Source organism: Petaurus breviceps, unplaced genomic scaffold (genome assembly GCF_028583685.1).
Source record: "Petaurus breviceps papuanus isolate PSGF00001 unplaced genomic scaffold, PetGlider_PUasm1.0 90881, whole genome shotgun sequence".
Taxonomy (NCBI): Eukaryota; Metazoa; Chordata; class Mammalia; order Diprotodontia; family Petauridae; genus Petaurus; species Petaurus breviceps.
In genome coordinates, this window is record NW_027187369.1 from 6216512 (window position 1) to 6229831 (window position 13320).

Consider the following 13320-nt stretch of genomic DNA (forward strand, 5'->3'; position numbering starts at 1 on the left):
CAGGTAGCACAGTGAGTAAGAGCACCGGCTCCAGTGTCAGGATGAGTCCAGTGTCGGGATCAAATCCGGGCTTAGACACTTAGCACCCACCCAGAAACACCTGGCCGTGTAACCTTGAGCAAGTTACTTAACCCCAATTGCTTTAAAAAAAAAAGGGGGGAGATTGGAAGGACAAACCCAGGCCAGATGGATTTATAAGTAAATTCCATCAGACATATAAAGAGCAATTAATACTCATGCTATATAAATTATAAGAGAAAAAACTCTAATCAAACTCCTTTTTTGAGATAAATATGGTCCTAATAATAAAAAAGGGGGACAAAGCAGAGAAAGAGAATGATAGGCCAATCTCAGTAATGAATATTGATGCAAAAAAATTTAAATTCAATCCATAGAGCTAGAAAATAATTCATTTTTACTAAGAGTCATAACAGGGCGCTAGGCTGGTTCAAGAGGAAAACAATCGGGGTAATTAATCATACAAACAACAATATCAAAAACCACAAGACTATTTCATTAGGTCCTTTGACAAAAAAGCACTCATTTATGTCACAAACTCAAAAAAGCAAAGGGCTGGAAGGGCCTTGCTCTTACGTGATCAAAAGCATCTATTTAAAACCAAGAACTAGTATGTTTTAAAATCAAGGAACTCAAGGAAGGAGACACAGCCTAGAGAAGATCTTGGATATAAATCAGATGGAAATGCAGGTCCCATGTTCTTTAAGGCACAATGACAAAGCAGGTGGTAATGCTTCTTCCTTGATGTCACAACCACTGATAAAAAACTATCACTTTCTAACTTTGAACCATCTGACAATCCCAAGGATTTTGGTGGGTCTTCCTTTCTGGGTCTTTGGGAAAAGTGGCCAGGCTCCATCTCCACAGGGGTTCCCAGGATGGTGGCTGAGGGTATAGGGGCTAGACACATTCACCCAGAACATGTTGTCTCCTGTCTTTCCCCGAGGTGCCCTGCTGCTTCAGCTAGGCTAGCTTGCCAGTTCTATGAGTAGCAGTTGGTTATCGATTGGTAGGGATGGTTGGACCCTCCTTCAAAGGATGATGGCTGTGGGGCTGAGCTAGAAATAGGAGTGGTCATATGGGAGATGCTGCCAGTCCAAGAGCTCCTAGAGTTCACAATTGGTTGGTAGTTGTTGCTAGTGTTCATGGCTGTGGGGACTAGGCTGGGACCAGGTCTGGTAGCTTGGGACACTTAGGACCTGAGCAGTCTACATCAGGGTTTCAGGGTGGAACCTGTTGCCAAGGTGGCAGTGGTGGTGGTGGTGCTTTGACTTACTTGGCATATGTTTCCTCAGCTAAGTGGCATTGCCTGCTCTATGGGCAGCAGTTAGTTGTAGCAGTAACAGAGAACAAATTCAAAGTCATAAGCTTAGGTAAAGAAGAGACAAAACTATCCTTATTTGTAGATTACATGCTGCCATACTTAGGAAAGCCCTGAAAAATCAGCTTAGTAGTAAAATGACTAACAGCAGCAGCAAGGTTGCAAGATACTAAATAAATCCACAAAAAAACTTACCATTTCTAGACAGTACAACCCAAAACCAGAAAGTAACAATAAAAAGAGAAATTTCATTGAAAATACCTACAAAATGCATTAAGTATCTTGGAAATAACCTACCAGGAGAACACCATTAAGATGTACACAAATACTAGAAAACTCTCTTTATAGAAGAGCTACTCAAAGCTCACCGTCAGGCCGTGCCAAAATAATAAAAATCTCAATGCTTCTGAAATTTATAAATTTAGTTCCATGACAATCAAATTGCTGAGGGGAGACTTTCTAGAACTACTCGAGCAACTAACAAAATTTGGTTACAAGAACAAAAATTCTAGAATCTCAGAGGGAATAAAGGGAAAAAAGTATAAATGAAGGATAAATAGCATCCTTAGACCTCAAGGTAAATAAAAAAGTAATAGCCAAAAAAACTAATTGGTATGGATTATAAAACAGAAACTAAAGCTACTAGCATTGACTGTAGACAAACATGCAAAAATGCTTACACCCCCAAAATGAGTTATTTCAGATGTCCAACTCTTCATAACCCCGTTTGGGGTTTTCTTGGCAGATACTGGAGTGGTTTGCTATTTCCTTCTCTAGCTCATTTTACAGATGAGGAAACTGAGACAAAAAGGGTTAAATGACTTGCCCAGGGGCACAAAGCTAGTAAGTCTCTGAAGCCATATTTGAACTCAAGTCTTCCTGGACTCTAGTATCAGCACTCTCTTGACCATGCAACCTACCTGCCCAAAAAGGTGAACAATATTTGATAATCTTAAGAACATAAATAGGAGAAAACTCTGTTCTTGTTAAGAAGTGCTGGGAAAACTTTGGAAGGTTGTGATCAGGGTAAGAATACAATGCCATAATGAGCTCAAAGTATATGCACTATCTGAATATCCAAAACCATGCCCAAGGAAAATCAGAAGACAAAAGATTGGGTACCTTCCACACCAAAGACTAGAGAAGAATTCTTAACTAAACAAGAGATAAAGTATAACATAAAAGGTAAAATGGGCGATTTTGACTACATAAAATTAAGACACTTTCACAGGAGTAAAATCAATGAAGATAGAATTAGAAAAGAAACAGTGGCGAATACAAAAACATTTGCATCGATTTTTGGCCAAAAAAGTCTGATATCTAAAATATAAAGCGCTGACTAAAGTACTGGAGTGCTGCGAGTCATTGCCTAAGCTAAGTAATCATAGGATATGAACAGTTATCAAAAGAAGCACTGTAATCTCTAAGTGAACAAATGAAATTGTTCCAAATCATTGATAGTGAGAGAAATGGGAATTAAAACAACTCTGAGGTTCTACTTCACACTATGTGAAGTGGCAAGAAAGATAAAAGATGGAAGTAGTCAATGCTAGAATGGCTGTGGAATCGAGGGCACACTGGTGGACAGAGTTGGTGGAGCAGTGAAGTGGCCCTAATATTTTGGATAACCAGTTTGAAATTCTTCAAGAAAAATGATTAAAATGTCCTTGCCCTTTCGCCCTTTCACCCTTTCACCCAGGAATGCTGAGTATATAATCTAAGAAAGTCAAAGACAGAAACAGAGCTCCAATGAGATATACTAAAATATTCTATATAGAATATAGAATAGATATAGATATATATCTACACAGTATAGATAGATATACTATATTATTCTATATAGAATATATATAGATATACTAAAATATTCTATATTTAATATAGAATATATAGTTATACTAAAATATTCTTTATTTAATATAAAATATACTAAAATATTCAAAGCACAGATATTTCTGATAGCAAAAAAATAATAACAAAATGGAAAGATGAGCATTCATTGATTTAGGAATGGTTAAAAAAACAAACAAAAAATCTATGATGAAAGAATATAATAGGAAATTGTGGTACAGCAAAAGATGAATGAGTTCAGAGATAGATAATATTTGTATGAACTGATGCAGATTGAAATCAGCTGGACCAAGAAGATGATATATCCATGACTCCAACAATGTAAATGAAAAGAGCACTAAAAGGAAGTCAATTATAACCATAAGAATCATAATATCCTAAAGAAGAAATAAAGAAACACATATAGCTCCCTCCTTTACAGCCAAGGGGGGATCCTGGGGCAAAATGACATAATCAGTACAAGACATGGTTCCACACATTCTATGTTTTTGCTAATTATTTTGTCACAAGGCATCAATAGGCATGACAAAAGGAATGAATAAAATGTCATTTTTGAAAGAGGTACCATCTTCTTACTTCACAAAAACCTTTTAAGTCCAACTTCCAATTATCTGTCATTTATTTTACAACTATGCTATCTGGAATACACAATAAAGCAATAGTTACATGAAAGCATCATTACTTTGTTTAATTGGAAAAGTTATCAATTTGATTAATTGTGAACTTTTAATGATTCAGTGATCAATGATCACCTTAGAAAAAATTCCATTTCCAACTGAAGAAGTGTGAGACATAAACAACTACATTACAAATCTCTCACAGGTATGGTCAAAGCCTTCCTAGAAAGGTAAAAGATTTCTAAGTTTTCCTCTGAGAATTACAAGATCATTCTAGAAATAAAGATTGATGAATAGGGTACATTTTAAGTTGCCAATTATTATTAATTAGCAAAAGCAATTCAAATATCAAAAAATAAAATAATAATTTCCTATCAGCATAATTAAAGGACCCTATAATAAGATTTTTTAAAATGTAATGGTTCTTCTAAAAATGGTTGTTATAAAACATGTCTCAGATTCCCCTGGAATCCCTTTATAATCGGTATGTTGAAGAGGATTTGTCTTTTAAAATGTTGAAAGGATTCAGAGGCCCAACCCTGTTGTTTTACAGATGAGGAAACTAAGGCTCAGAGAGAAGTGATTTCTTGGACTTTAGAAAACTAGGTAGTAATAGAGCTTTGTGCCTGGGGACATGTTCTCTCCAGAGCAGTGCAGGGTCAAGTTAGGCCAAGAAGGGCCTTAATTGGGATAGAACTGCCAGCAAATGATAGGCAGCTCAAAATACAAGTAATTGTATTTTGCTCATTATTTTGCTAGAAAAGGATATTGGCAAGGTGCCTCTGAGCTCTTGTCACCTGTAGAGTCAGGAAAAGGGACTCTGTCCTTCGTGCTTTCTTTCCTAAGTGTGTTTAGTGCACCTCCTGACTCTCTGGGGGAAGGGTTTACAAATCTATCAGATACAGAAATTTTTACTTGAGTGAGAAGTTTTTCTTTCTCCTCAGTCTCCTCAGCTGTGTGAGGCCCGGCTTCATCAATCTTCTTCTGCTCCTCTTTCTGAGCCTGGGCTGAATTGGGAAGGTCAGGATTCCTTGGAACCTACAAATCAGCACAGCAAAGAGTAAGGAACAAGCAGTTAGGGAGTGATCTTCTTATGGCTCCAGACACACAGCCAACTTAATGAACAACATAAACTCTAAATACGTGGAGATAGCCTTTGCCACATTTATTACGAAAGGAACCATTTCATCTGTCATGACATTCTCAGAATGAAAATCGTTTTTTCAATGTGCCACATAGTGACTGTATTAACAGCCTAATCAGGACTACCTCATTGTACCTCAGACTACAGTATGCCATGTGATCAATTATGTCTCCTATGTACATAATCACATATAGAGAATTCTCATTCTCTCTCTCCTCTCTCCCCAACTTTTCCCCCCAATACCAGCATCACACAAGACAACTATCCAGCATTTGACCCTAGACTCAGATCAGCTTCAAAAATTTCAGTCCACACCCATCCCCTGCCATCTCAGTCTTTGGGTAAGAAGAAATGGAAAACCAAAGCCTACACCCAATGTGTTATGTCTGGTAAGTCAGTCACACAAATGCAGAGGGTATTCTGCCTGGCCATTAATGTCTATAACCAGTCCATTTTTTTTAAACTTGAAAGCTTAATACAGGAGGGCAGTGATAGGAGCCTAGCAAGACGAGAGAAAAAATGTGAGAAGAGGGCAGAGAGGAAGAGACAGTAAACATGGCACGGACTGACAATGTTGAGGGCAGAGAGCAGAAGAGATGACAGAGATGGCAGGCAGTAGGCAGTGGAAAAGAAAAGTAAAGACAGAGATGGTAGGGGTTCGAGCCATAAGAGACAGGGTGGGAGTGGGGATGGGGGCAGGAGGAAGACACAGCAAGTGGCAAACACTGAGGAAAGAGGAGCCAGAGGCAGAGAAGGGACAGCAAATCTCAGCTGAGGGAGGCCAAAATTCCTAAGAGGAGGAGAGCACCACACTCACAGTAGGGACAATCACCACATCACCACATACACATGGTCTGAAGTGTAGTAACAAGTCATTAACCCACCTCTATGTCTCTATCTATGACAGCCAGGTTTGTACCTACATCTAATAAAAGGGAACATCGTTAATGGTACTCCATGATGTCATAAAAAGATTTCTGTCAAAAAAAGCTTCAAAACTAAAAGGTGTCTTTAAGGAAAACAATGGCATTCCCTGTGGGTACCAGGTAAGCCCCCTGGAATGGGTTTCTTTTATATGTGAATGTCATAGAATATCATATTACTCACTTTCCAAATGTGATGCATGTTTGATGGAGATGTGGGGAGTTGGAAAACAAGGCCTTTTTAATTTAACACCCAAGTGACCACTCTCACCTAAGCTTAGTACAGAATCATAAAAACAAAACACTTGACCTTTAAAGGCTGAATGTAATACAGCAGAATGAAGAGAAGCATCTGTCATGTTTAAGATATATTGGAATTATACTCTTCCTCAATTTGTTGTTTTAAAAAAAGAAACAAATCTGTAGGTCCAAGTGTTCATGAGGAATTTAAATATTACTCTAAAATACCTATTGCAAACATTTTCCCTTTGACATGATCCAGTTCCGGCCTACCTTTCCCACCTTCCCCCACACTATATACTGTCTTTCACTGATGTATGGGTTAACCCGGCAGAGACTCACCTTTCCCGAATTCATCCTTCTGGTCTCCAGGCTTTTGGCTCAACACTTGGAATGTATGGCCCCTTCCTTCTTCCTTTCCTTTCCCTCCCTCCCTTCCTCTCTTCCTTTCTCACCCACATTCACTTGCCCTCAAGGTCGAACTTGGACACTACCTCCTCCATGAAGCTTTCGGTTGGCCTCCACCACCTCACTCCTTCCCCCTTCCCCAGAAGTAAAGCTCCTCCCTACCAAACTCTTGTAAAACCTCTCCGGTTCCCCTAAAATGCCACTTACTATGGTCTAATTTATCTTAAATAGCTATTTATGTGTCTGTCTTCTGGGCTCACAGGTGGAGAGCTAGAAATCCCTGAGAGGCCATGGAATCCAACCCCTTCATTTTACGGAGGGGAAAATGGAGGCGCAGTTAGCTAGATTATAAAGCTTCTTAAGAACAAAGAGTGTCTTATTCAGCTCTCCATTCCCCCCTCAGAGAGCTCAGAGCTTAAACATGGTAAAACTTAATACATGTTTGTTGAACACAGCATATAACTCAGAAGATTAAAATGCTTAATTTCTTACCTTAGGATAAAGATATTGATATGTGTAAGGGAAGAAGACTGGATCAAAAAAGCATGCCGGCATATTGTATGAGCTATTGGGACAGGGCTGTGCCCAAGTTCAAAAACCACCAAAAAACACCAGCCCCAGCAGAAACATGCAAGCAAAAAGAAAAACCAAAAAAGCAGGATATGGCAGGATGCAATTCAGGGTGTCCCTATGGAATGGCCCTCCTCCAGTTAAGGTCTGCTCCTCGTATATATAGCTGCTCTATGATACTCCTTTGGACAAAGAGCTAACTTACCTATATAGAAAAGAAACAAAGTAAAGAACCTGTAATATCACACATTCAAATAGAATAATAGCCGAGAAACTCGAAAAAATGGTTTTTGTCAGTGACAGAGATATGAGATTGTTTGGCAGAGCTAGGCAGAAAGAGAAAGAAACATATGCATAACAAGGTCAAAAGAGATTAAAAGAAAGCAAGGACAAAAGGCACAGATGTGAGCCCAAAGCAAGGAAGGCTAATTCATGATATGATGGCTGCCAACGGGAAGCCTAGAGAAAGGGGAGGGCAGGACATGCAGAGCTTCGGCCTTTGGACTGGACACTTGGGCCCATCCAAGACGATTGGTAAGGAAATGAGGGAACGGTGATCTGCCCTGCTCTCTCCTGGCCAACGGGTCTGCCACCTATTCTCCCAGATCTTGGGAGAAAGAGGTATGATACCTCGGTGTCTGATCAAAATGTCTAAGTCTCCCAAGTTCCAAGGGTCAGGAGTTAGTTCAAGGACAGGGCTCACGGCTGGAGAGGCAACTAACAAAGGGAAATTCCTAGCCCCCTGGCTCTGTCTAGACCCCTGAAGGAAGGAATCCTAACCCTTTTTTGTGTCTTAGATCCTTTTGGCAATTTGGGAAAGCCTATGGACCCCTTTTCCAACAAATGCTTTTAAGCACATAAAATCAAGTGTAGGATTTACAAAGGAAATCAATTATTTTGAAATCCAGTTATCAATTTATTTTAATGCAGATCAAGGACCCCAACTTAGGAGCCATTGCAGGAGGACAGCATCCATCCTCCCCTGCTTACAGAGAGAGAGCTCAGAGTAAGTACCCTATGCCCAGAATTGCTGGCCCTTTAGGGATAGGGAAAAGTAGCTCGGAATCCTGTGCTCACACCACTCCCACCTTCATCAACATAATAAAATGCCAGCTTTTCTGGCTGCAAATGGTCTATATATACTTGGGGGGGGGCAGGGGGTAGAGTGGAGAACCAGACTTATAATTCCATTGGCATAGGGAACTCCCTAAAAGGAAAATACCTCTAGCAATATGAATTTGCACCTGGTTTGAAACCCCTACACTTAGTGAGATGCCTGGAACACAGAGCAGGGAAATGACTCGAACCCAGATCTTCCTGACCCCCAAGGCCAGCTCTGGCTGTTTTGTACTGCATTAATCAGTTTCAATCATTTGCCCTCCCCAATACAACCTGCATGTTGTATACAACCTTGCCCAAATTGTACTTTCATAGTGTCATTCTCTATCAATCAGTCAGTCAATTAACTAGCATTTATAAAGTGTCTGAGCTAGGCTCTGGGGATACAGAGGAGGCTGCCCTAAAGGAGATTCAGATCTAGCTGAGAGGGACCATAACTTCCCATCTAGACAGGATCATTTGGAAGGCAAAGTCACAGCAGCTTGGGGGAGGGGGGCAGGGGCAAAAAAGGTGGGAGGACCCTCAAAGGAGTCAGAGTTCTAAGGCCCAGTAAGTTGTGAGAAGAGGAATAAGGTGTAACATAGCTAGAAAGATAGGCAGGGATTAGGTTGTGAAGGGCTTTCAATGCCAAACAAGCCTTTCTATTTGATCCTATAAGTAACAGGGAGCCAATGAAGTTTACTGAGCAGGTGAGTGACATGATGTAGGTGCAGTTAAATGGAGGATGGTTTGGAGACCAGTTGGGAGACTCATGCAGGGGCTGTGTGGGTGGAAAGGGCAATATGTGAGAGATGCTGAAGAGGTAAAAGCACAAGCTTTGCTAAGCAGTGAATAGGGCACGCCCCCAGCATTTTTCTTCCCCAGTGTTCTTTAGCTCCCCTGACTCTTCCCAGGTCAGTCTCCTCCCTGTATTCCCCTTTCCACTCTGTATAACCAAATCCTTCAAAGGATGATAAAACCACCAAATCTGAGAGCTAGAAAGGGCCTTGGAGGTCATTTAGAACAACCCTTTCATTTTAAGGGTGAAGAAATCGAGTCAGGCTAAGGTTAAGTGACTTGCCCAAGGTCACACAGCTAATTAAGTAGCCAAGGGCACTCCACCATGCCACCTGACTGCCAAAATTGGAAGACTAGAAAATTATCTTCCAAGGACATAGAATATTCCTTTCAAGAAAATATAAATATCTAAAATAATGAACCTGTTCATCACTAAACTTCTTGGCAGGTAAATCTCAAGGAATAAAGACATTTCCCTAACTTACAATGGAAATTTTAAGCCAAACTATCCAGTAGTTACAGCTTTAAAAACTTCCAGTAAATAGTATGAAACCTTCCCCCTTGCCCCAGTCCCTCCCTGGCCAAGTCATTTAATCTCTGCCTGCCTCAGTTTCCTCAACTTTAAAATGGGGATAATAATAGCATCCACCTCCAAGGATTGCCATGAGGAGAAAATGAGTTAATATTTGTAGAATGCTTTGCAAACCTTAGAGATATGTAAACACTAGCTATTATTATTATTCTAATTGTCATAATAGAAAAGACTTAATCACACAAAATAAAATGTTTATTCTTATTTAGAAATTCCACACAATCAAAGATCCTACTTGAGTTAAGGAAACTGCAAAGTTTAGAACAATAAATATTTAATACAATGGCTTCTGGGATCTACAACATAAAGCATCATACATACTAAGACTAATGCCTTCATTTAGAACTCAACTCCTGCTCACTTGCTAAAAGCCTCAACACTAGACTAACTCTAAATGTCAAACCTTCTCTACAAATCTGATAGAAGAGTTACTTCTGTGGCTTGTTCAACAAGCTCCAAAAATCTCTCCCTCAATATATAGAGTGGGCAGACCATTAGAGGATTTTCCTTCATCTCCTTCTGGCCAGTATTTGGCTTCTAGTGGACGGAGGCAGACAAATTAGAGCCTGGCTCCTTGGATGATGCTGAACAGGTACTTGGAAAGTTTGGCCATGTTTTTTGGTCGGTATGTCATCATTTGGGCCCAGATAACTGCAATCTTCAAAAAGGAGATTTTAAAAGGAAATTCTGAGCACAATTTGGATTTTGAGGCAGCGAACCAAGCAATATTTAATGAAGAGCTATGGGGTGGGGAGAGGCGAAGGCCCTTTTTTTGTCTTTAGCCCACGCTGCCATTTTAGGCAGCATTCCACAGAAATATGGAGTGCAGGATTAGATGTGATGGCATATAAAATGAAAACAGTAACCTGAAATCACCCCAAACCCTTTTAGTTGTACCTCTGCAAAACTGGTCACACACAGTGCCCATTCCCCAAACTTATGAACGTTAAGGAGCCAACTGCCTTCCTGTGGAACAAACGCTAACATTCATTCCTATGGAATCCTACAGAATTCTGACTGAAAACAAATGGCCAAAGGTATCTGCATTTTCCTCACCCAGACAAACCCTTTCACTCCACATCTCAAATCCAACTCTGCTACTATTTCCCTGAAGATATTTAAGTGATGTTCCAAGAGGAATATAAACTGATCACTTCCAGAGGCTGAATTATCCTCTCCCAGGATATGGATCTTGGTGACTCTAGTGACTAGCCCTGAGAAGTTGGTGCCGCTTTTGAAGGCTCCCAGTCCATGAACAATCTAGCCCCTGAGAAGCACTGGTTTATGTTCTATTATTAACTGAGAGGCAGCAGTGGCAGTCAGGAAGACACCCTCTGACATGCATGTTCTCACTGCCTCAGGCACCAAGAGTATAAAGGCACAGAAGAGAGGCTGACCTATCCAAGTACCAGGAGGGCTCCCACACAGGTCTGGACCAAAAGAAATCATCTTACTAAATCCTTTCTAAAATTGAAAAATAATCACAAAAAGAGCCGGATTTTATCACTCAGTTAAAATGTCTAGACCAGGGAGCGAACTGATCACTTTTGGACAGGATTAACTACATGTCCTTTTAACTGGCTTATAACATCAGGATTGGGAATTAAACAAGCATTTCTAAAACTAAACATTTTACTCTGAGCCATTTATTAGACTAACAGCTCGCATTTACACAGCATTTTAAGGTTTAAAAAGCATTTTCTTACCCTGTGAGGTAGTTAGCATATATTATTATCACATTTTACACATGAAGAAAGAGAGTCTGGAAGGTTATACATATTCAAGATAACATGGCCAGGAAACAGGTGAGACAGGACAGGTCTCCTAGTGATATGTCATTACACCAGACTGCCTCCCCATCTATTCATTTTGGGATCTCAGGAATCATAATGAATAATAAATATTGAATACTGAATCATAATTCATTATAATCTTGATTGTAACATATTATTAATTAAACAATAGACAATGATAATTATTTAAAAACATCTACCTTTAAGCAGACAAATTTTGGCCATCCATAAGGACTATATCTGAACTCTGAAAATTCTGCTGATTACTAGTTAATGAAAATAATTACAAATCTAAATATGGCATTATTGAACATTTCTGATTAAAGATCAGTAACATACACATCAAACTTAAGGGAAAAGTAACCCCCACCCCAATCAAATACTCTATAAAAAAAGATCCAGGACATAGCAGACACTTCATAAATGCTTACTGACTGACAGATCCACCTTAGAAAAATCTGGAGTCATTTTCTTCCATGATCACCGAGAAACTGAAAGGGGAGGTTATGTTTTGTTTGGGGATGTTTACACTTAGCCTTTAATTAATCAAGGTTAGCTTTTAACTAATCAAATTAGTGAAAGAACACAAAAATATCTCCATCTTAAGATATAAGTACTCACATAAAAGGGAAGGCTTTGGGGGGACTCACCAGAGTGAATAATTTCTGCCCGAAGAAGTGGTTTCTGAACGCACAATGGAAGCGTTTCTGACGAGGGTCCCTACCCAGGAACCCTCGACCAAAATTGGCGATGGGTAAGATCTTCTGATCAAATCCACCCTACCTCAACACTAACAGAAACAGCCCCCCAAGCCCTGGTCTCTACGCTGCCCTCAGGCAACAGGAGACTTTCCTCACTCTCCCAGTGGTTGTAATTCAAGCCAGGAAAGCCTCAATTTCACTATTTAGTTTTTCTTTTCTAAACAGAGGCAGTCCTCGACTTACATAGATTGTGTTTGGAATGCAGAATGTATTTTCCCACTGAAACTATGTGATAAATGGGGCTTAGGTTCCCAGCTCAGGCCAACAAACCCAGCCTATTTCAGCCATGACTACAGAACTGACCCACTGTTTATAGCCTCGTTTCTATGGGGAAATGCATTCTAAGTTCCGACTTGGGATGCCAAGCGCACATCTCTCTCTAATGTGACCCCAGCAGTGGGAATTCCCTCAGCTCCAAGCTGCTGGTGAAACAGGGGAGCTCATTAGAGTAGAAAAGAAAGCCAAGTCTTCTTAGGACTGCAGAAGAGGGTACAAAGCAGGGGTGGAGGGGGCGGAATAGTGGCAGAAAGCCCCACTCTCCCCTCTTCTCCCCTGCCAATTAACTTTTCAGACAGAGAGGGAAAGGAGAGAGCAGCAGTGGGGGCCTACCCCCCCACTTCCCATTCTTGTCCTCCTTCCCATTCCCCCTCAATACCACCTCCCTGGGCAACAGCAGACATCATCCCACATACAGGCTTACTGAGGGAAGGGAAGGGAAGAAGCCAGAGAATGGGGGAGAAAAAAGGGTGGAAAAAAAAACCCAAAGCTATTCTTAGAATGCCAGACTGGGACAGCAATCAGGTGTAGCTAAATTGAAACTGGAAGTCGACTAAGTTAAATCTAGGACTGTACCCAAAATTCAATGGGTACCACTATTTGCCCTGTTAAGTTTCATCAGAGAGCCAAGTTACACTCTCTAGGACAAGGGTGGAGAATCTGTGGCCTTCTAGGTCCTTAAGTGTGGTCTTTGGACTGAATTTAAATTTTACTAAACTGTAAAATTCAGATTTAGTCAAAAGGTCACACTTAAGGACCCAGAAGACCACATGCTGAGCCCCACCCCTGCTCTAGAAGCCTGGGGTAGCCCAGTGGGGGGTAGCTATATATCATTGGCTACCCAACATTCTCTAACTGCTTAACTGCAGTTCCTTGCCTACACATCCCATCCCCCATTCATTAGGTCACA

At 40.5% G+C, this 13320-nt stretch overlaps 1 protein-coding gene across 3 annotated transcripts in view; it reads right to left on the bottom strand.

Moving 5' to 3' along the window:
• SMARCA1 (SNF2 related chromatin remodeling ATPase 1) overlaps nt 1–13320 on the bottom strand; it is a 114449-nt gene that overhangs the window by 24821 nt on the left and 76308 nt on the right. For all 3 annotated transcript variants that reach the window (XM_069074042.1, XM_069074043.1, XM_069074041.1), the window contains exon 19: nt 4723–4845. In XM_069074042.1, coding sequence (XP_068930143.1) covers nt 4723–4845 — 123 coding nt within the window. The remainder of the gene's footprint in view (nt 1–4722; nt 4846–13320) is intronic.